Source organism: Stenella coeruleoalba (assembly GCF_951394435.1).
Source record: "Stenella coeruleoalba genome assembly, chromosome: 15".
Taxonomy (NCBI): Eukaryota; Metazoa; Chordata; class Mammalia; order Artiodactyla; family Delphinidae; genus Stenella; species Stenella coeruleoalba.
The window spans coordinates 84645505-84669517 of NC_137161.1; the positions used below are offsets into that span (position 1 = coordinate 84645505).

At 53.9% G+C, this 24013-nt stretch overlaps 1 protein-coding gene across 10 annotated transcripts; it reads right to left on the bottom strand.

Moving 5' to 3' along the window:
* Window positions 1-187: 187 nt before the first annotated feature.
* Window positions 188-20585, bottom strand: AP5Z1 (adaptor related protein complex 5 subunit zeta 1). 10 transcript variants are annotated; one of them, XM_079946157.1, is made up of 17 exons: window positions 20451-20585; window positions 8002-8139; window positions 7729-7915; window positions 7317-7458; window positions 7066-7178; window positions 6510-6678; window positions 6088-6228; window positions 5862-5899; window positions 5625-5787; window positions 4982-5160; window positions 4044-4186; window positions 3530-3670; window positions 2951-3062; window positions 2595-2692; window positions 2050-2173; window positions 1755-1969; window positions 188-1499 (listed from the first exon to the last, which is right to left on the bottom strand). In XM_079946157.1, the coding sequence occupies exons 1-17, from the start codon at window positions 20489-20491 to the stop codon at window positions 1229-1231; spliced, it is 2415 nt and encodes an 804-aa protein (XP_079802283.1). In that variant the 5' UTR covers window positions 20492-20585; the 3' UTR covers window positions 188-1228. The 10 variants fall into 10 exon arrangements, 9 of the variants coding, with proteins under 9 accessions (XP_079802283.1, XP_079802281.1, XP_079802280.1 ...); XM_079946155.1 differs by having other exon boundaries at window positions 6510-7178; XM_079946154.1 differs by having other exon boundaries at window positions 1755-2692.
* Window positions 20586-24013: the final 3428 nt, after the last annotated feature.

Consider the following 24013-nt stretch of genomic DNA (forward strand, 5'->3'; position numbering starts at 1 on the left):
GCACCCGCCGGCCCCCATCAGCTTCCTTGGCGGCGGATGTTTCTTAGGGCGTCTGGGGGGGCAAAACCGGCCGGGGGCGGAGGCAGGAGCTGGCCGGAGCCTGGGGGCGTGGCCAGGAGCGTGGCCGGAGTTGGGGCGTGGCGGAGCCCGCGAGGGGCAGGGCGGGAGCCTGGGGGCGTGGCCAGGAGTAGGCCTGGATGTTGGGCGCGGCGGAGCGGGTGGGCTGGGACTTTCGAAGCAGCAGCACCACCTGGTGGCCGAGCCCCGCCAGGCGCCCGGGGAGCTGGGGCGCAGCCTTGGGGTTTGGTTTACAAGCGGGCCGGGGCCTGACTTGAACGGAACAGTGGTAGAAAGCGCTTGAGAGGAGGGGGTGTCTCCCCCACTTGGTGTAAGAGCAAAGCGCACCCGGACTTGCTCCCAGTAAGGCTTCTGGCGGCAGGTATGGTGGTCACTGGGAACACTTTGCTGGGTGCCCTGCCCTTCCCCCTGCTCGTAGGAGGCTGCAGGTCTGCAAAGGTGACAGCACCTCCAGCCCACCCAGCAGGAGCCCCAGAGCCCCAGCCTTACCGTCTTCAACTTAGGAGCAGGAGAAGGTCTAAAAAAATGTCACTGACCAAACCCATTTCCCCAGTGGCAGCTGCCGCCTCGGGGAGGTCGACACTGCTTCCTTTCTGACTGACCGCATGTGTGTGTTTGTTAGTGATCTGTGGTTTCTGTACCATGTGAGACATGGGCTGAATGGGGCTCGGCCCTGACACATGGGGATTAGGTGAGAAGGCAGAGCACCAGGTGAAGGCCCCTCCCAGCCCCACGGCCAGCTCTCGCCGCCCAGCAGCACTGCGTCCCCTGGACTCTGCAGCAGCTACGTGGCTGCCCGTGGGGCTCCCTGCTTCCTGGGTGGAGGAAAAAAGGACAGACCCCGTCTTGTTCACGCAGCCATTTTTGTAAAGATTTATTTTCGCCGTATCTCTTCTTGCCCCCAAACAAACAAGGACCGGCAGGACGCAGACCAGGCAGCTTCCACCCAGCCCCAAGAGGAGCTAAAGCCGAGAATCAGTGCTGTGTCACTACACAGCTCAGTGTGGCCACGGGAGAAGGGGGTTAAGAGAAAAGACAGACACACAGAGGCCAAAGGCTGAGACTGTGACAGCCTCCCTGACCGCTGAAGCCATGGCCGGTAATACCAGGCTCTCAGCCTGCAGCCCTGCCTGGCATCCACCTGGTCCCTTCACCCCGGCAGGAGGCCTGCCTCCCTCTCCACCAGCCGGCTGACCGTACGCAGGACCAGGGGCAGGGCCGTGTTGGTGTCACGGTGATAGCGGGGCTCGGACACCTCCACACTGGGTGTGAACACAAACTGGGCCACGCTGGGCATCTTCAGCAGGTTCAGCAGCTCGGTGGCCCGCGTGTGGATGGCTCCCACGCCCTCCTCACCGGGCGTGGAGCCCGTGGCTGCGCTCTGGGCCAAGGTCCTCATCTTTGACAGGAGCAGGGAGACCCTGGGGACGAGGGAGTCCCAGCCCATCAGCGGCAGGTGCACCCCTCACGCGGGCAGGGGTGTCGTGGAGGGACCAGCTGCCAGGAGCACCCAGCTAGCGTGGTCTTGGCTGGGAGAGATGAGGCGGCAGTGCTGACACAGCCCACGCCACCTGCGTCCAACCAGAAGGGCTTTGGGGGACAGGACAACCTCCAACGCCGTTCCCTTTCCCAACGGGAAGCCTGTAGCTTTCCCTCCGCCCACCGGGAACTGGTACCTGGGAATCAGGTCTTGGCTCCGAGAGGCCAGCTTGGTCAGTGTGGTCATGAGCACAGTGATGACCTGCGGAGGACACTTGGGGAGGGTGGTGGAGGGCCGCGACTGGGTGACCTCAAAGAGCAGGGCCTCCAGGGCTTCGAAGAAGTTGTTGATCTGCTCCACGGTGCAGCGCCGGTCCCAGGACACCGACAGGTACTCGCCGATGGCCCACACCTGGGTGGGGGACAGCACTTCAGCCCTGTGACAGGCCCGCACGTCAGGTGCAGGCTGGGGCGGGGCAGCGGCTGCCTCACCACGGATGTGAGCACGTGCCCGCCGCTGCGGGGGCCGCCCACGAACTCCAGCAGCTCCTTCGCCTGCTCGACCACCAGTGGAGGATGCAGCTTGCACAGGGCCGGGAACTGGGAGCTCAGCACCCTGCGCGAGAGGACCCGTGGGCTGTGCTTGCCCCACACAGACCCCAGCCCCGCGGCCCGTCCCGAGGAGAGCTGGGCGGTGGCGGGAAGCCCCCGAGCACCAGGTGGAGGTAAAGGTAGGCCCGGCCCCGCCAGGAACCTCTTGCCCCACCAGGGAAGAGGCTGGGCTGGAGCGGGGATGAGCCCGCATAAACTGGGCCTTCAGCAAGGGGGACACACGTCCTGGAAGGCTCCGTGGAAGAGGGGCTTGGGTGGGCAGGGAAGGATGCGTACAGTGGCCGAGAAAGTGCCGAGGCTGGGCTGGGGTCGGTGGCAGCTGGAGAACCGCTGCCGTGAGGGGCAGAGCGCGCGGGGTCAGTGAACCCGTCCAGGGCTGGGCCATGGAGCCGCAGGAGGGGCGAAGCCCGCCAGGAGGGACCCACCTGTGCACACCTGCTTCGTACCCTGGGACCTGGTAAAGCGAGTCGCTTCGTTCCAGGAGCAGCAGTGCCAGCTGGCTGGCCAGGGCCCCGTCAGCAAACTGGGGGAGAGAGAGAGAGAGAGAGACTGCGTCCCACCCCCGGGAACACCTCTGCTCCGGACCTGGCTGGCGGCTGCCCTGGGGGCTTCTCTCGGCCCCAGTTCTGGGAGGGACAGGAGCCAGGCTGGGGCTGGTGTGAGCTGCCCTGTCTGCTGTGATGGACTGGCCCCTTGGCCACTGAGGAAGCTGGGGCCCTGTGGGTCCTAGCTCCAGCAGGCCCTCTGCTGCAGGGACAGAGGCCCCAGGAAGCGGGCTCACCTGTGTCACCGCCGAGAAGAACGCCCGGAGCAGGGTGGGCACGGCCTCAGCGCACTGGACCACCCGGGCGCAGCCGGCCAGGGGCTGCAGCAGCCGGTAGAGCGGCGTCAACCTGGGGACACATGGCCCAGCCCTGAGCACACGCCTGTTCCCTGTCCGCCTGGGGACCCGGCTCTGGGAGCGCCTGCTCTGCCCTCATCAGAGGCCACCCTGCGCATCTCCTAATGCACGGCCTGCTCCCTCTGTGGCCGCCCTGCTCCCGTGGCACACGGGAGGGCTGGAATGCGGCTGGGGGCAGGAGGCCGTGGTCCAGTCCTGGCCCGCCACCCCTAGGCTGTGCTAAGCCTCCCTTTCCCCACCTGTGGCAAGGAGTGAGCACAGTGCCTACCCCACAGGGCGACAAGGACGGGATCAGGAAACTGAACGAGCAGACCACAAGCCAGGTGCCCAGGAAGCGCTTGGCCATGTGGCCGGCGCCTGTTGGGTGGGGGGTCACCAGAGCTGTCTCTCCAGGTCAGAAGGCACCAGGGAGCTCTCGTGTCCCACGTGGGGCCTGGGACGCCCGGCAGTGAGCCCTACCTCTCCACGGTCCCGCTGGCGTGGGCACGCAGCAGGTGCTGGAAAAGACCCTGCACCTGCGAGTCCCGGAGGGCCTCCAGGCAGCCGGGGGCCCTGATGGAGACGTCCCAGGGCGGCCTCTCAGATGCAGCCTGCAGCGACCTGCGAGCAGAGAGACTCCTGAGGCCGGGCTCGCATGTGGGCTCTGGCCCAGGCCAGAAGAAGCTGGACTCGGCCCCTGCCCTCGTGGTACCCACTGGCCAGGGAGAGACTAGAGTGGACGTCACCGTAACATCACTGTGCCCTGACCCAGCCAGGAGCTGCAGGATGACCCAAAAAGGCCTGGGGGCCGGGCCCCTGGGAGGCTGCGTGGCTGAGTGAAAGACAGGCTGGGCTCCGGGGCTGCCGTCAGGGCGGCGAAGAGGTGCAGAGACACTCTGCGTGGGAGACAGCAGGAGCGGCCGGGGGCAAGGAGGGACAGGGACAGGGCAGACACGGTCAGAACAGTGAGCAGCGGGGCCGGGCAGGGGCTCACCTGAGCTGCAGGTCCAAGGCTGCGGTCAGACAGGGCAGGTCCAGCAGCAGGTGGAGCATCTCCACGGCCGTCCCTGCGTCAACCAGCGATGGGAGCAGCGCCACGAAGTCAGAGGTGAGGGGCGGGCTGTTCCAGGCCAGGAACTGTGGGGACAAGCAGCGCAGCTCTAGTGGGAGCCCGGAGGGCATGGCCAGCCCTGCCACCTCCTGTTTCACTGTGACCCAGGAGTTGGAAAATATGCCCTTCAACTTTCTTCCCCCTCATTCTTTTTGCTTCTGCACTCACTTTTGTACCAACCATCTAAATCACTTTCCATTTATCATCGTTTATTTTCCTGATTAAAGAACTCAGTCTCTGATTTTGGGAAGGCCACGCAGTGACACGCCAATCACAAAAGACACATCAGGCGTTCCCTGGTGGCACAGTGGTTGAGAATCCACCTGCCAGTGCAGGGGACACGGGTTCAAGCCCTGGTCTGGGAAGATGCCACATGCCGCAGAGGACCTAAGCCCGTGTGCCACAACTACTGAGCCTACACGCCACAACTACTGAGCCTACACGCCTAGAGCTGTGCTCCACAATGAGAAGCCACCACAATGAGAAGCTCGTGCACCGCAACAAAGAATAGCCCCTGCTCGCCACAACCAGAGAAAGCCTGCGCGCAGCAACGAAGACCCAATGCAGCCAAATACAGAAAAAAAAACCCAAAAAAACCCATCGAAGACAAAGGTGCCAAACAGCTGAACACACCCGGCAACGCTCCCCAGTGAAGAGATGCTAACCTGCACCAACTCTGCGAGCCCAGCCACCAAGCCAGGCCCGACCTCGCCTTCCTGAGGGCACGGGCGCCCCCAGCCCATGCCAGGACACTGCCCCAGGGGCCCTGCACACCCCAGGCCCCCAAGCCCCTGCTCTGGTTCATGGATGACCAAGCATGCCTTGAAGAGGTTGGGGAAGCTTGTCCTGAGAATGCCAAGGCTTCTGCCGAACAGAGGCAGGCTGTCCCTGCAGAACTGGACGAACTCGAAGGCCAGCATCGGACTGTGGAAGTGTTCAGCGGGGATCCTGGTGAAGAGGTGCTGGTAGACGGCTTCCGCATCCACTGCGGCGGCCTCCCCTGAAAGGCAGTGGGCTCCGTCAGGGCAGAAGGCCTTGGGTGCTGCCGGGGGCCCCCCGAACCTCGGGCCAAGCCTCCAGGGCCACACGTGTCTGCGGGACACCAAAGGCAGACACGTCCGCCCTTCGCAAGCACGGGAAGAGCCAGCTGAGCCGGATCCGGGTCTTCCCAGGTGTCTCTGGCCACAGACCCACCCTCTGGTTACGCTACGGGGATCGTTCCTTGGAAGGGGCTGGTTTCACGGCACCTTCCAGGAAACTCTCGTGGCAAAGAGAGTTCAAGATCAACACAGACTTGGTAACGTTTTAACTTGCTACTTAAATCCATCTAAAAGTTCCCACCGTCGAAGTGCTAAGGGCTCATCATATCAGTGCTGCTCTACAGGCGAAGGAAGGGGGCAGCGTGCAGGGGAAAGCCGCCCTCCCCGTGAGCAGGTCTGCTCCCACGGGAGGGCGGAGGCTCACCGTGGTGCAGGAAGAACTGGGCGACGGGCAGCAGCGCCCGCACCCAGGCTGGGTCCCCGCGCAGGCGCATGTGCAGGGGCTTCAGGCAGGAGAGGGTGCGGTACAGGAAGGAGGGGTCCTGCTGGCAGAGCACGTCCAGCACCAGCACAGCCTCCACCAGACACTGTGGGGACCCGAGGAGGCCGCTCAGACAGAGCTGGGAGGGAGCGCCCGCCCGCCCGCCCGCCGGGCACTCACTGCTTTCTGCAGGTCTGAGTCTGCCTTCTTCAGGGCTCCTGGGGGAGGGAAGAAAGCCACCTGGTCTCTGTGTCCCCATCAGAACAGCCGAACAAGAAGGTGCCCCGTGTTCTGGAAGCTGGAGGAGAGGCCGGGGAGCCCACAGCTGGGAGCGACCGCAGCGCAGACGCGAGGTGGGGACCGAGCGCCACGGGCCGCGGACAGGAAGGGTGGCCCCGGGACTCACGCCGGTTACTCTGCTCCAGCAGGCGCTGGCAGTACTCGAAGGCCTTCTCCCGCAGCCATTGCTGGGGCGGCAGCAGGTGTCCGGCGGTGGAGGCGGCCGAGAGCACGGACAGGGTGGAGCCTTCCAGCTCCGACTTGTCGTCTGGGAGAGAGAACGAGGGCTCAGGACAGAGAAGGACTCCGCAGGGTGCGAGGAGGGCTGCCGTCGCCGCCTGCCGCCACCCCAACGGGACGCGGTGGTGTAGATGAGCCCAGACCGTCTATAACTGCTAGTGGGCTCGCAGAGGAGGAAGAGTTTGGAGAAGCTGTTGCAACAGTCCTGTCGACATCTGGCTTCTCAGCACGTCTGGGAAAGGCCTGCTGGAGACCACAGGGCTCAGCCAATGTCGCCCAGGGGCCCAGCACGTCCTGCCTGCGTCCTACCTGCGTCCGGGGCGCTGGAGCCCCCAGGGCCGCTGTCCAGCAGCCAGGCCCGCAGCATGGAGAAGGCCTGCACGTTCAGCCACTGGTCCTCCGTGAAGCGCTGGCCCGTGGACAGCACCGTGAAGAAGTCCGTGGCCACTGCCCCGTCCACCTCGGTGACAGGGCCCAGCTGCAGGAGGCAAGGAAGGTCAGCCGGCGCTGCAGGGCCCGGGAAGGGCCAAGAACAGGCGGCATGGGGCGCGAGCCACCGCCCTGGCCGTCCACGCTCCTCCGGGACCACGGGCACCCCGCCCCCACCCAGGGTGCGTGAGCGCAGGCACTTGAGCTGAAAACGCAGCCCTCGGTCAAATACGGTCCCTGCCCGCGTGTTCCGGGCCTCAACCCACAGAGCGCGCCACAGGCTCGGGGGCTGTGACCCAAGGCACCCCCGCATGCCCGAGTGGAGCGAGGAGAGCGCGCTCGTTCTGGAACCAGGAAGGAGGAGCGGGTGGCGGCCTGCAGGCCAGGCCGGCTGAGGCAGCCTGGGGACACGGAGCTCCGAGTGCCCCAGCCTCACCTGCCGGGCTCTAGGCGTGGAGAAGAAGCCCCCGGAGGAGTGGGCGACCGCCTGCTGGACGCTGGCGTAGCGGAGCCAGTCCCCCAGCCGCTTGCTGAGCGCCCTGGTCTGCTCTGTGCAGGGTGGGGGTGACACCGCAGGAACCGAGTTAAGTCCCGCAGGCTCGCGCTGCCTGGGCTGCCGCAGGTCTTCCTAGGAACCAGCAGCAGCCCTGGCGGCCCCTCGCCCCCAGTGGCGGGATGTGTGCAGACCTTCACGGAGGGCGTCCGGGGCCAGGCTGGTGACCTTGGACACGATAGGGAGGAGGTGCCTCAGGCTGGGCCCCTCGGGCTGCCGGCTCTCCAGGACCTTGAGGACGCGTTGGGCCAAGCTCCTGACCTGCTGTTGGTCACCCTGCAAACCCCACAGCAGAACGTGTTCCTGCGCGTCACGAATGCCACCTGGTTCGGGCGTCCGGAACGTCACGAGGGCAGCCCCGGCCCTGCAGCCTGAATCAGCCTCACAGCCCTGGCTCATCCCCCCACCCGGAATGGGGGCGGAGCGGGGAGGGCTGCTGGGTGACAAGGGCCCAGCCGAGCCTGCCCGCCCCACGGGGAGCACGCGGCCTGCTGGTTCATCGAGGCCCCAGGGCCACCAAGGGCAGGGTGGCGGCAGTCACGTTACCTGGGCCAAGAGCACAGAGGCCACGAGGCCCAGCTGCCGCGTGTTCTGGATGTGGTCGCAGGAGAGGCTCAGGCTGTCGCAGGGCGACATCTCTCTCAGGACAGCGGCGCAGAGCAGCTGGAGCTGCTCGGGGCAGGTAGGCGAGCAGAGGGTGGTCTGCAGCAGTGCCAGGCAAGGCCTCTCCAGCCTGGGGGGAGGGGGCGTGTCACCCCCCCGGGGCCGGGCCAGGCAGCGCCCCCCACCCCGCGATGCCCCAGGGACGCGTGCGCTCACCTCCTGTTGTATTTCGTGGCCGAGACGATGAGGAAGAGCCTCCGCAGGGCGTCCGGGGCGTCGGGACCCCAGTCCTCCTCTCGCAGTAGCGCACAGACCCGGGCACAGAGCCTCCCCAGCTCCTCGTCCCGGAGCTCCCTAAACAAAGACGACGGCGTCGGCAACCCGGCGACGAGGGACCCGGAAACGCCGCCCTGAGCTGTGACAGGACGGCTCTCGGGCTGGGGACCGGCCCTGCTGAGCAGAGAACAAGCCAGGTGTCGCGGAGGAAGGTGGTTCCAGCACCACCGGGCCTCTTGTGACGAACCCGCTGACTGGGTACCCGGCCTGGGTCCTTGCTCCCCCCACCAGGCGGGGGACCCTCGCTCCAGCAGTTACTACGGCAAACCACGCGTTCGGATTGTTGTTCCAGGACCAGAAGCACAAACCGATTGGTTTACGAGTCAAAAGTAAGGGGGGTTTAGTCTGAAACCAGTTGCTTTTCAAAAGATTCCTTCAGTGAGCCTTTAACTTCTGGGAACAAGAATTAAATGAAAGGTCAAATGTTATGACACATTACTCTAATACTTAATTGAAAAATCTATCTATTGAGCACTTGTAACAGGTAAGATGCTGAAGCAAGCCTCAAAACGAAGCCTGGTTCTAGGCTTACTCCAGCCCCAGAGGCAAGAAAAAGCAACGTGGCCCCAAGCCACCGCACTGGGAGCTGCTGGGGGGCTCTTGGCAGGGCCCTTACACAGCTGGGCCCCCGCCGCGGGTCCCCGAAGACCACCAAGTCCACTCTGCTCGAGCTCGGGGTCTGCGATTCTGACCTGAGAGAGACGGCGCATCCCCAGGCTGTGGGGCTGAGGAGAATGTCCGAGCACCCCGTGGGCTGGGGGTCCCGGGCGGCGGCTTGGGTTTCCCGTTTTCACCTGAAGGCTGGCAGACAAATCCCAATGGCTTCCCCACCACGCCTCGCCTCCCACCCCCGTTTCCATTTTTTCACTTAATCTGGCCAGAGTGGGATTCAGCCACCTACAAACACAAGCAAAGGCGCGTGTGGACGAGGAGGGAGGAGACTGAGTTGAGAGGCCGGGTCCAGGTCTGCTGCTCGCCGCGGCGACGGCCGAGGGAGAAGCTGCCACGCGTCCCGCAGTCAGTCATAACTGAGGCTCCTTCCCAGAACGGTGGTGCCCCTCGCCCGTACCCCAGATTAGTCCCTTCCAATGTATTCTCCAAGTCACCGGATTCTTTCTAAAAGGCAGTCTGCCTACACCGGTCAGTAGCTCTCCACTGCTTTCAGACCCAACCCCCAGGTGCGAGCACAGCTCACAAGGCCGGCTCCTCCCGTTTCTCCTGCTTCCGCCCCTGGCACGGACCCTCTGCCTGAAACGCTCCCGACTGCTTCCCTCGCTGGCTGACGCACTCTGAGCTTCTGTTTAGTTGTCTTGTCCTTCAGGAAACCTCCCCTGGCCTTGCTGCTCCCCCCCACCCCAACCCAAGTCCCACTCTCTTCACTTGTTCTGCAGTTCACAAGTCATGCTTCTGATAACTTTCCCCAGCCTTGCTTTCCATCTCTGAAAAATACAGAGAGAAACTAAAATTTACTCCGAATCCTAACTCCCAAACTTTAGTAATCTGTTTTAAAGTCCCACCAAGAATCACCGGCTTAATTAAAGAAAAATAGTGAAAACTAGTAAGACTCAACTGATAGTTATTAACTTTCCTCAAATCCCAACAGAGAGGAATTCCCACCCACCCAAGACAGAAAGACAGAGAAATAGGAATTAAATAGTGAGGGCTGTTCCTTCTGCCTTTCAGTCTACACATTTCTGACCTTGAACAGAAGATGAGCTGGATGTTCTGAGTGGGTCTCAGTTCTCACGCGTCCCCTGGCAAGACCTCTAGGCTAGTAAGCATGTCGCATGCTGAGTGAGATGCTAGTGCTTAAAGATAATCTGTTTTCAGGGAGAGGAGAGCAAGGTGGCAGAGTAGGACACAGAGCTCACGGCCCACCACGAACACATAAAAAATACATCCACGCTGAAAGCAAACTGAGACTGGCAGAGACTCCTGTGCAACCAAGGCTGTGAGAAAGATGCGAACGGACTCGGGAAGGAAGGGAAGAAAAGCGATCACATCGGGGCTCGTGCCCCTGGGAGGGGACACAGAGGAGGAGGGGGACGGCATGGGCTTGGAGCTCCTCCTTGGGGAGTGAGTGGTTCAGACCACATATTGGGGCACCCCAGCCTTGAGGATCCACACCGAGAGAAGGAGTCACCATGGCTGGCTTGAAAACCAGTGGGACTAACGGCAGGGCTGTAAGAAGCCTAGACTCCACTCGTGAGGCGTGGGCGCCGGCTTGCTTACTCCTGGAATAAGGCGGAGGAAGCAGATGAAGCCTGCCCGGGGCTCTGGGGGCTTGCCCGGGATCGCCCCAGCCCCGCCCCAACACCCGCCCCCGCCCCCCGCCCGAGCTGAGCACCTGCTCCGGCCCCTCTTGCTCCAGCACTGCTTCCCCTTTGGGGGCAAAGATGCCGCTGCTGGGAGCAGGGAGAGCGCACACTTGGAACAGCTTGGACCCGACCCTCAGGACAGCTGCTCCAGCAAATTGGGACCCGCCCTGACAGGGCAGTCACGGCCACTGAACAGACAAGAAGCTCCAGCTCACACCTGGCTCTGGCTCCAGCCCCTTTACATCTCCAGCCACACCCCCTACCAAGGCGACAGCTGCCAGCACAGCCTGGGGGAAGACATGACTCTTGCCCACTTCAGCTCCAGCTCTCCCAGCAAAGTCAACGGGCACATGCAGACCGTACAGGGACGCTCCCACACAGGGACATGCCTTAAAGACTGGGATAGGTAACTGCTTCACCTAATTTCACAGAGACAGAAAAAGCCAAGCAAAATGAGAAGACAGGGGAATTTGTTTCAAATGAAAGAACAAGAAAAAAAAATGAAAAAAAAAAACAACCAATGGAACAGAGGTAAATAATTTACCAGATAAAGAGTTGAAAGCATTAGTAATAAGAACGCTACTTGAACTAGGAAAAAGAACAGATAAACATGGGACATTCCTGGTGGCCCAGTGGTTAAGAATCCGCCTGCCAGTGCAGGGGACACAGGTTCGAGCCCTGGTCCAAAACAGAGCAACTAAGCCCATTCACCACAACTACTAAGCCTGCACTCTAGAGCCTGCGTGCCACAACTACTGAAGCCCACGCGCCTGGAGCCCATGCTGCACAACAAGAGAAGCCGCCGCAAAGAGAAGCCTGTGCACTGCAACGAAGAGTAGCTCCCCTCGCTGCAACTAGAATGCCTGCGCACAGCAACGAAGACCCAATGCAGCCAAAAATAAAGAACTAAATAAAAGGATCCACCTGCCAATGCAGGGGACATGGGTTCGAGCCCTGGTCCAGGAATATTCCACATGCCACAGAGCAACTAAGCCCATGCGCCACAACTACTGAGCCTGCGTTCTAGAGCCTAAGCCACAACTACTGAGCCCACGTGCCACAACTACTGAGCCCGCGTGCCACAACCACTGAAGCCCGCATGCCTAGAGCTGGTGCTCCGCAACAAGAGAAGCCACCGCAATGAGAAGCCCGCGCACCACAATGAACAGTAGACCCCGCTCGCCGCAACTAGAGAAAGCCCGCGTGCAGCAACAAAGACCCAACACAGTCAAAAATAAATAAATAAAAAATTAATAAATTAAAAAAAAAAAGAAAAATACATTAAAAAAAATGAGGACAGTTTAAGACATCTCTGGAACATTGTTAAGTGTACTAACATTCACATATAAGGGTCCCAGCAGGAGAAGAAGAGAGTCAAAAATGTATTTGATGAAATTATGACTGAAAACTTCCTGTGCCTAAAGAAGGAAACAGATATCCAGGTACAGGAAGCAAAGAGAGCCCCAAACAAGATGAACCCAAAGAGACCCACACCAAGACATACCATAATTAAAAGATGGCAAAAGTTAAAAAGAGAATTCTAAAGGCAGCAAGAGAAAAACAATCACATACAAGGGAACCCCCATAAGGCTATCCGTGGATTTTTCTGCAAAAACTTTTCAGACGAGAAACAAGTGTCATAAGATATATTTAAAGTGCTGAAAGGAAAAACCTACAATCTAGGATACTCTACCCAGCAATGTTATCATTCAGAATTAAAGGAGAGATAAAGAACTTCTCAGACAAGCAAAAACTAAAAGAGTTCATCAATACTACACTGACCCTAAGAGTTAAAGGATCTCCTCTATGTGGAAAAGGCTAGAACAAGAATTTACAGAAAAGGAAAAAGTCCCACCAGTAAAAGCAAATATATAGTAAAGGCTGTGGGTCAACTAATTAAATAAGCTAGTACAAAGTTGACCATATATGAACCCCATGGTAACCACAAATCAAAATCGATATCATGAAAATGACTATACTACCCAAAGCAATCTACAGGTTCAACGCAATCCCTATCAAGTCACCAATGGGATTTTTCACAGAACTAGAACAAGAAATTTTACAATTTGTATGGAAACACAAAAGACCCCAAATAGCCAAAGCAATCTTAAGAAAAGTAGAGCTGGAGGAATCAGACTCGCTGACTTCAGACTATACTACAAAGCTACAGTAATCAAGACAGTATGGTACTGGCACAAAAACAAAAATACAGATCAGTGGAACAGGATAGAAAGCCCAGAGATAAACCCACGCACATACGGTCACCTTATCTTTGACAAGGGAGGCAAGAATATACAATGGAGAAAAGACAGCCTCTTCAATACGTGGTGCTGGGAAAACTGGACAGCTATATGTAAAAGAATGAAATTAGAACACTCCCTAACACCATACACAAAAATAAACTCAAAAATGGATTAAAGACCTAAATGTAAGGCCAGACACTATAAAACTCTCAGAGGAAAACATAGGCAGAACACCCTATGACATAAATCACAGCAAGATCCTTTTGACCCATCTCCTAGAGAAATGGAAATAAAAACAAAAATAAACAAATGGGACCTAATGAAACTTAAAAGCTTTTGCACAGCAAAGGCAACCATAAACAAAACAAAAAGACAACCCTCAGAATGGGAGAAAATATTTGCAAATGAAGGACAAAGGATTAATCTCCAAAATATACAAGCAGCTCATGCAGCTCAATATAAAAAAAACAAACAACCCAATCCAAAAATGGGCAGAAGACCTAAATAGACATTTTTCCAAAGAAGACATACAGATGGCCAACAAAGACATAAAAGGATGCTCAACATCACTAATCATTAGAGAAATGCAAATCAAAACCACAATGAGGTATCGCCTCACACTGGTCAGAATGGCCATGATCAAAAATCTAGAAACACCAAATGCTGGAGAGGGTGTGGAGAAAAGGGAACCCTCCTGCATTGTTGGTGGGAATGTAAATTGATACAGACACTATGGAGAACAGTATGGAGATTCCTTAAATAAACTAAATCAGGGCTTCCCTGGTGGCGCAGTGGTTGAGAGTCCGCCTGCTGATGCAGGGGACATGGGTTCGTGCCCCGGTCCGGGAAGATCCCACATGCCGCGGAGCAGCTAGGCCCATGAGCCATGGCCACTGAGTCTGTGCGTCTGGAGCCTGTGATCTGCAACGGGAGAGGCCACAACAGTGAGAGGCCAGTGTATTGCAAAAAAAAACAACAACAAAAAAAACCCCAAACTAAATCAGAACTACCATATGACCCAGCAATCCCACTACTGGGCATATGCCCTGAGAAAACCATTAATTCAAAAGGAGTCATGTACCACAATGTTCACTGCAGCACTATTTACAATAGCCAGGACATGGAAGCAACCTAGGTGTCCATCGACAGATGAGTGGATAAAGAAGATGTGGCACATATATACAATGGAATATTACTCAGCCACAAAAAGAAATGAAATTGAGTTATTTGTAGTGAGGTGGATGGACCTAGAGTCTGTCATACACAGAGAAGTCAGTCAGAAAGAGAAAAACAAATACTGTATGCTAACGCATATATATGGAAACTAAAAAACCAGTACTGATGAACCTAGTGGCAGGGCAGGAATAAAAACACAGATGTAGGGAATGGACTTGATGACATGGTGGGGAAGGGGAAGCTGGGATGAAGTGAGTAACATTGACATATATACACAACCAAATGTAAAATGAATGGCTAGTGGGAAGCTGCTGAATAGAACAGGGAGATCAACTTGATGCTTTGTGACCACCTAGAGGGGTAGGACAGGGAGGGTGGGAGGGAGGCTCAAGAGGGAAGGGATATGGGGATACATGTATACACATGGCTGATTCACTTTGTGGTACACAGACACAACACTGAAGCAATTATACTCCAATAAACGTGAAAAAAACAAAACAAAAAACAAAAAAACTCTCAAGGTAAGAAAGACAAAGAAGAACGGAGAAGAACTATAAAAAATGACTAGAAAACAAGCAACAACATGGCAATAAGTACATACCCATCAATAGTAAGCTTAAATATCAATGGACTAAACACTCCAATCAAAAGACATAAGGTGACTGACTGGATAATGAAACAAGACCTATCTATATGCTGCTTGAAAGAGACTCACTTCAGAACTAAAGACACACACAGACTGAAAGCAAGGGGATGGAAAAAGACATTTCATGTAAATAGAAACAACAAAGCTGGGGCAGCAGTACTCATATTAGACAAAGTAGACTTTAAAACAAAGTCTGTAACAAAACCCAAAGAAGGGCATTATGTAATGATAAAGATAGTAGGGGACTTTAACACCCCACTTACATCAATGGACAGATCATAAAGACCCAGACATAAAGTCAGTAAGGAAACAGTAGTCTTAAATGACACATTAGACCAGTTGGACTTAATTCAACTGGGCATCAATATCTACAGGACATTTCATCCAAAAACAGCAGAATACACATTCTTTTTAAGTGCACATGAAATGTTCTCCAGGATAGATTACATGCTAGACCACAAAACAAGTCTCAACAAATTTTAGAGGATAGAAATTATATCCAGCATTTTTTCTGACCACAACCGTATAAAACGAGAAGTCAATTACAGGAAGAAAAATGGGGTAAACACTAACATGTAGACACTCAACAACATGGTACTAAAAAACCAATGGGTACATAAAAGAAATCAAAAAGGAAATAAAAAATACCTCAAGACAAATGAAAATAAAAACACATTCCCAAATCTATGGGATGCAGCAAAAGAAATTCTAAGAGGGAAGTTTATAGCAATACAGGCGTACCTCAAGAAACAAGAAAAATCTCAAACATCCTAACTACCTACCATCTAAAGGACTTAGAAAAAGAAGAAACAAAGCCCGAAGTCAGCAGAAGGAAGGAAATAATAAAGATCAGAGAAGAAACAAAATACAGATCAAAAAAAAAAAAAAAACAAAAAACCCAATAAAAAAGACCAATAAAACCAAGAGCTGTTTTTTTTGTTTTTTGTTTTTGGCAGTATGCGGGCCTCTCACTGTTGTGGCCTCTCCCGTTGCGGAGCACAGGCTCTGGACGCGCAGGCTCAGCGGCCATGGCTCACAGGTCCAGCCACTCCGCGGCATGTGGGATCTTCCCGGACCGGGGCACGAACCCGTGTCCCCTGCATCGGCAAGCAGACTCTCAACCACTGTGCCATCAGGGAAGCCCTAAGAGCTGTTTTTTAAAAATATAAAATTGGTAAGCCTTTAGTCAGGCTGATCAATTAAAAAAAAAAAAGGATCCAAATAAAATAAGAAAGAGGAGAAATGAAAAATGATATCGCAGAGATACAAACAACCATAAGAAAATACTACCAACAGTTATATGCCAACGAATTTGACAATCCAGAAGAAACTGCTACATTTCTAGAAACATACAAGTCCAAGACTGAATCAAGAAGAAATAGACAATCTGAACAGACCTATCACTAGTAGTGAAATTGAATTAGTAATTTAAAAAACTCCCTGGGCTTCCCTGGTGGCGCAGTGGTTAAGAATCCGCCTGCCAATGCAGGGGACATGGGTTCAAGCCCTGGTCCAGGAAGATACCACATGCCGCAGAGCAACTAAGCCTGTGTGCCACAACTGCTGAGCCTGCACTCTGGAGCCTGAGAGCCACAACTACTGAAGCCCGCGTGCCTAGAGCCTGTGCTCTGCAGCAAGAGAAGCCACCACAATGAGAAGCCCACACACCACAACGAAGAGTAGCCCCTGCTCACCGCAGCTAGAAAGAGCCCGTGCACAGCAATGAAGACCCAACTCAACTACAAATAAAGAGAATAAATAAATTTATTAAAAAAACCCAAAAAAACAAAACTCCCAGTGAACAAAAGTCCAGGACCGGACAGCTTCATGAGGGAATTCTGCCAGACATATAAAGAAGAGATAATACCCATCCTTCTCAAACTGTTCCAAATAACTGAAGGGGATGGAACACTCCCAAATTCATTCTATGAGGCCACAATTACCTTGATACCAAAACAAGACAAAGACACTACAAAAAAAGAAAATTACAGGCCAATGTATTTGATGAATATAGACGCAAAAATTCTCAACAGAACATTAGCAAACCAAATTCAACAATAAAAAAAGATCCTAGGGAATTCCCTGGATGTCCAGTGGTTAGCATTCTGCACTTTCACTGCTGAGGGCGAAGGCTCAATCCCTGGTCAGGGAACTAAGATCCTGCAAGCTGTTCAGCACAGCCACAACAACAAAAAAATCATACACCACGATCAAGTGGGATTTATTCCAGGGTCACAAGCATGGTTCAATTTCTGCGAATCAATCAGTGTAATACACCACACTAACAAAAGAAAGGATAAAATTCACATGATCATCTCAATATATGCAGAAAAAGCATTTGACAAAGTTCAACACCCATTCATGATAAAAACTCCCATCAAACATCTCTCAGAGGGAACATCTCTCAGAGGGACCATCTCTCAACATAATAAAGGCCATTTATGACAAACCCACAGCTAACATCATATTCAACAGTGAAAAGCTAAAAGCTTTTCCTCTAATATCAGGAACAAGACAAGGATGCTCACTCTCATCACGTCTATTTAACACACTATTGGAAGTCCTAGCCACAGCAATCAGACTAGAAAAATAAATAAAAGGCATAAAACTTGGAAGGGAAGTAAAATTGTCACTATTTGCAGATGACATAATACCATATATAGAAAAGCCTAAATTTTCCACCAGAAAACTATTAGAATAAATAAATTCAGTAAAGTTGCAGGATACAAGATTAATATTCAGGGCTTCCCTGGTGGCACAGTGGTTGAGAGTCTGCCTGCCAATGCAGGGGACACAGGTTCGAGCCCTGGTCTGGGAAGATCCCACGTGCCACGGAGCAACTGGGCCCGTGAGCCACAAATACTGAGCTCTGTGCGTCTGGAGCCTGTGCTCCGCAGCAAGAGAGGCCGCGACAGTGAGAGGCCCGCGCACCGCGATGAAGAGTGGCCCCCGCTTGCCACAACTAGAGAAAGCCCTCGCACAGAAACGAAGACCCAACACAGCCAAAAATAAATAAATGAATAAATAAATTTAAAAAAAAGATTAATATTCAGAAACCTGTTGTTTTTCTATACGTTAGTAAAGAACTATTAGAAAGGAAAAGCAAGAAAACAATCCTGTTAAAATCATGTGAAAAAGAATAAAATACCTAGGAATAAACTTAACGAAAGAGGTGAAAGACCTATACTCTGAAAGCTGTAAAACACTGACAGAGGAAACTGAAGATACTACAAAGAAATGGAAAGATATCCTATGTCCATGAATTGGAAGAATTAATATTGTTAAAATCTCCATACTACCCAAAGCAACCTACAGATTTAATGCAACCCCTATCAAAACACCCACGACATTTTTCACAGAACTAGAACAAATAATCCTAAAATTTATATGGAACTACAAAAGACCATGAATAGCCAAAGCAATCTTGAGAAAAAAGGACAAAGCTGGAGAGAGGTATCATGCTCCCTGATTTCAGACTATACTCTACTACAAAACTACAGTAATCAAAACAGTATGGTACTGGCACAAAAACACACACATAGATCAATGGGACAGAAAAAAGAGGGCCCAGAAATAAACCCACACACTTACAGTCAATTAATCTACGACAAAGGAGGCAAGAATATACACACACACACACACAAACAATGAGGAAAAGACAGTCTCTTCAATGAGTGGTGCTGGTAAAACTGGACAGCTACATGTAAAAGAAAGAAATTGGAACATACTCTAACATCATATACAAAAGTAAACTCAAAATGGATTAAAGACCTAGATGTAAGATCGGAAACCATAAAACTCCTAGAAGAAAACACAGGCAGAACACTCTTTGACATAAATCATGGCAATATTTTTTTTGGATCTATCTCCTAAGGCAAAGGAAGCAAAAGCAAATATAAACAAATAGGACCTAATTAAACTTAAAAGCTTTTGCACAGCAAAGGAACCCTACCGAATGGGAGAAAATTTTTTCAAGTGATATGACTGATAAGGGATTAATATCCAAAATATATAAACAGCTCATACAACTCAATACAGATAAAAACTCAATTAAAAAATGGGCATAAGACGTGAATAGACATTTTTCCAGAGAAGACACACAGATGGCCAATAGGCACATTAAGAGATGCTCAACACAGCTAACTGTCAGAGAAATACAAATCAAAACCACAATGAGATAACACCTCACACCTGTCAGAATGGCCATCATCAAAAAGACCACAATAACAAATGTTGGTGAGAATGTGGAGAAAAGACAACCCTAGTTCACTGTTGGTGTGAATGTAAATTGGTGCAGTTGCTATGGAAAACTGTGGAAGTTCCTCAAAAAACTAAAAACTGAACTACCTACCATCCAGCAACTCCATTCCTGGGTATATATCCTAAGAAAACAAAAACACTAATTTGAAAAGGTACATACACCCCAATGTTCACAGCATTATTTACAACAGCCAAGATATGGAAGCAACCTAAGTGTCCATCAACAGATGAATGGATAAAGAAGATGTGATTATATATAGATATATATACACAATGAAATATTACTCAGCCATAAAAAAGTGAAATTCTACCATTTGCAACAGCATGGATGAACCTGGATGATATTATGCATAGTGAGATGAGTCAGACAGTGAAAGACAAATACTGTATGTTATCATTTACAATGCAGAATCTAAAAAATGCAACTAATGAATACAACGAAACAGACTTATAGATATAGAGCACATACTAGTGGTTATCGGTGGAGAGTGGGAATTGGGGAGGGGCAAGATAGGTGTAGGGGGTTAAAAGGTACAAACTATGTATTAAACAAGCTATAGATATATTGTATAGCACAGGAAATATAGCCAATATTTTAGAATAATTTTAAATAGAGTATAATCTATAAAAATATTGAATCACTATGTTGTACACCTGAAACTAATATTGTAAATCAACTATACTTCAATTTTTGAAAAAAGATATCTATTTTTCTTTAATACAGCTCTCCTAAATTCAAGTGAACTTGAATTGGAATACTGGAACTTGAATATTGGAATATCTGTCCAGGATTGAAAGAAATACAGACTTTTTTGGACTTGGTGGGGAGATGGTGCTACAAATCCTCAAAACACTTGCTTAACACACTTTTAGGGGTTATTCTGACCATATCAAACGTCTACCCTGTTTACAGCCTTTTGAAACTAATATGCATTCAAGATCTTGCTTCCCTAAGATCAGAGGCGCCTCAACCAGCCTAATCCTTCCCAGCAACTGGTCCAGCTCCGAATCCAGTTTTTTTTTTTTTTTTTTTTAAACCATGGTTCTGGCCGCATTTTCTTCTCTTAAAGTAGCAACAAGTCATGGGGTTTTAGTCCGAGCTTACATCTGCTTTCTCCCATGAGTGGCTAGTTGGTGAGGAAGGGGCTACCGACTTAGTGAGAGTCCAGAGCCAGCTCGGGGTCCTAAGACGCTGGGTGATTTCTCAATACATTCAATGCATCCACAAGAGAGCGGATCTTTCTATATAGCAAAATCCTCCATGGCTCCCCAAAGCCCTCTCAAGGTACCGAACTCATGGGCTTTGCACAGGGCTCGCCATGACTCAATCCAGCAGGCTCTCCAGCGTCTTGACCCTGAAGCTTTCTTGACCCTGAAGCAACTGACAGCTCTGGACCCCACTTCCTGCCAGACGTGGGGGTCCGCAGTCGACAAGCCTTTGGCCAATCCATCAGCGGGGGCCCACCCCACTTCATTTCCACTCATCCTTCAGAGCGCTCTCAGGAGCCACCTCCTCCGGGGACCAGCTCGACCCTCCCCGGACCTCCTCACGCCGTGCCTGGCCCGCGTGGCCTCCCCGACCTGAGTCTCTAAAGTGGGTTCAAAGGGGGCTCTTTCGAGTCGCCGCGCGCAGGCCCGGCTCTGAGACCCACCACCAAGTGCCCGAAGGGAAAAGGTCGGACGCACCTGGCCTGGCGGAGCAGACTCTCCGCCCCCGTCGTGAACATCCTCCTCCTCCTGCTGCTGCTGCTGCTGCTGGCTGCCGCTGCCGCTGCCGCTGCCGCCGCCGCCGCCGCCGCCGCCGCCCGGAGAGGAGCCCTGGCGCTCCGCACGCTGGCGACTCCGGGAGAAAAGCCCGCAGCAACGCCGGCTTCCGGGTCGCGTCCCGTGCAGCGTCCCGTGGTGCATCACGTGAGCAGCGGCGCACAGGCCGTCGACCAATGGGCTTTGACGGAGCGTCTCAGCCGGGGGCGGGGCCGTCAGCGCGAGGGCTGCCGGTCGGGGCTGGGTTTGGGTCGCGTTCCGGCACTTTGGACCGCGGGATTCCGGGACCTCGAGACCCCGGAACCTCCGCACCCCAGAACCATGGCACCCGGCACCCCGGTGCAGCTCCGGGCGCTGGGTGCCCGGGAGCTGTTAGGAGCGGCCTGTCACCGCTGGGCCTCAGCTCATCGCCCCAGTTCTAGGTTCTGTTCCACGAACACAGTCCGCTCCGCCGCCTGCAGGTCCCGTGTTCAGTGCGGCCTGAATATACTACACAGACTGCGGTCGTGGGCTGGGTCCGTGTCCTGCAGTTTGCAAGGAACAGCTGCAGCTGTCAGAAGTTCTTTTTTAAAGCTCTCATTTCATTTTGCACCCAACGTAGGCAGTACCTGCTGCTTTAAAAAATCTTATTCAATCCCCACCATAATCACAGACTATCAGTATCTCGTTTTACAGATAAGGCAACATGCTCAGAGAGGGAAGGTCAATTTCTAGTAATTCTGAGAGGTGTGTTGGCCACAGTATTTCCACCCTGCAGACTGCGCGGGGACACAGGGCGGTCCTCTGGGCAGTGACAAGCCAGCGTGGTAAATGCTGTTACAGCCTAAAACAGGAGGAATACTTCGGGAAGGACAGGTGCCTAAGATGAGCCCAGAGGGTGTCAGACCAAGGGGTGGGAGGGGATGGCCTAGGCGAAGGTCCTGAAGGCAGCACGAAGGCCTGCTTCCTGTGGTTTACATGCACCTCAGGGGAAACCTGCTGCTGAGCGGCAGAGTAGAGAATGGACTGGGGGGCCGTGGGGTGGGTGGGTGGAGAGAAGGGGCTGGTCCCGGAGAGGGAGGGAGGCTCCCTGAGCTAGGTAAGGGCCACGTGAATGGAGTCGTAGGCTGATTCAGTAACCGTTCAGGGGGAATTTGTAGCACCTGGTAACATGGACTTGGGTGAGAGGAAGAACGGAAAAAACAAGGGCAATAGCAGGTTTCTGCTTATGGGGTGGCGCCATTCACTCGACCTCGGGGCAGGAGGATGAGGAGGTTTGTGGAGTCATTCATTCAAGGAACACGCAACGACTGAGTCCCTGTGCTGTGCTCGTAGTGTTTTAGGTTCTGGGGAATGGGGACCGCGAGAGGCCAAGTCCCTGCCCTCATGGAATTTACAGCCAACAAAAACGACCATTATCAAATATACAATCACTCACGTGAGCCTAGTGGTGAAATGCTCTGAAGGGGCCATAAAGCCGAGTAAGAGAAGAGGGTTGAGGGAAAGTTGGATGTTCTTGGGATAGGGAGGGTCAGGGAGGCCTTGGAGGGGTGAGCAGTGGCGAAGACCCAGAATGGAGGGGAGGGGCGGGGGCGGGGTGGTGAGATGCTCTTACAGCGCCCAAGTGGAGATGTTGCGGGTGACTGGAGCTGAGGGTGAAGAGCCGGGAGCCAGTGGCGGCGGGTGAGGCGGTGAGAACGCATCTGCCCCGAGAGCGCATGGAGCGAGGCGGGCGCCCCCCCCCCCCCCCACGAGAGCCCCGAAGAGCCCCAGGGTGAAGAGGAAGGGAACTGGCGAAGGAAGCCTGGTTACAGGCCGTCTTTCTGGGAAGCCTGCTGAGCACCGCACCTTGGCCGTCTCACCTAACATGGCCGTCTCGCCCTGAGGACAGCGTAATTGTTATCATTTTGAAGGATGAGCTGGCTGAAGCTAAAAGACTGGCTAAGGGCCCTCATACGTGTAGGCGGAGGAGGGACCGGAACCAGCACCCGGACTCCAGGTCAACGCCTGTAGCCGCTCTGCCCGCTGCCTGCTGAGCAGTGGCCAGCGAAGCGGGAGTCCCAGGTGCTGCAGGGAGGCCTGAGCGAGGTCAGCACGGACTCCGTGCACCTGGCGTCTGTCGGAGGCCCGTCTGGGGATGCAAAGCAGGTATTTCATTAGAAGATTCAATATAAATAATTGCATGGGCTTCCCTGGTGGCGCAGTGGTTGAGAGTCCGCCTGCCGATGCGGGGGACACGGGTTCGTGACCCGGTCCGGGAAGATCCCACATGCCGCGGAGCGGGTGGGCCCGTGAGCCATGGCCGCTGGGCGTGCGCGTCCGGAGCCTGTGCTCCACAACGGGAGAGGCCACAACAGTGAGAGGCCCGCGTACCGCAAAAAAAAAAAAAAATTTGCAACCAGGTGTGGAAGAACAGAAGGGGCACAGGGAGCACCAGCTGCGCCTAATGCCGGGGGAACAAGGGGGAAGCGGGTGGAATGGTGAAAGACTAGGGCTGGGCCGAGGGTCCCGCAGAGCTGAAACTGACCTGGGAGGAGGCCCCCATGGGCTGGGACAACCCACTGCTGTCAGCTGCTGTTGCCTGGACGTTTCCTGGAGATGAAGAAAGCCGCGGAGAACAGGAAGCAGCCTCCGGCCTTCCAGGCCCCGCCAACGCCCCGCGTCAGGCCGCCCGCCGGGGAAGAGCCGGCACAGCAGAGGCGGGCCTGCAGAGGCCCCGCCCTGGAATCGTGGAACAGCACAGAAAGCTGGGTCTGAAGCTACCAGACGGTCGCTTCGTGACGACACGTGGTTTTGGTGGGAATTTGCTGGTTTACTTGAGCCGCGGCCTACAAATCAAAGCAAACGTAACTGCCTTTGGACCTACGAAGTGGGAGACCTGGAAAGGAGCCCGAATGCCGCTCCACAGCCCCACACACACACACACGCACACACGCGCACACACACACACGCACACACACACACGCACACACGCGCACACAGTTTATTAAAGTAAAACATCTATAAGGCACACACATCTGAAATGAGCTCAGTGATGTCTCACTTCTGTGACTCCGTGGTCTGCTGGTAAAGCGCTAACGGGCTCTGCGGTGGGTGTGGGGAGGCCCGTCTGCAGCGTTCGATCATTTCCGTGGTGTGAACACTCGCACAGCGGCGGATTTCAGGCTGCCGGCGTGCTGTCGCTGGACAGCTGGGAGCAGATACACAGTGTGCAGCACCCCACTGGACAGTCCGTCCCCCCCGCGGGCCCAATCCACACGAACAGCCTCGAGAGCAGCAGTAATAGTAAAATAATAGGGAGCTGTGAATTGAGTATCTATCATCTTGGGTCTTAACGTAATTTTTTTACATTATTAAGTTTATGTAAGTAAAATTTTAATAATGGCTTTGGTGAACAGTTAGCTCTCAGAATTCCTGAAAACCGAACACGCAGCTCTCGCAAGCTGGCACCAGCACTCGCTGCTGTGAACCTGAGTGGCCACGGCCAGGACTCAGGATTCGGGACG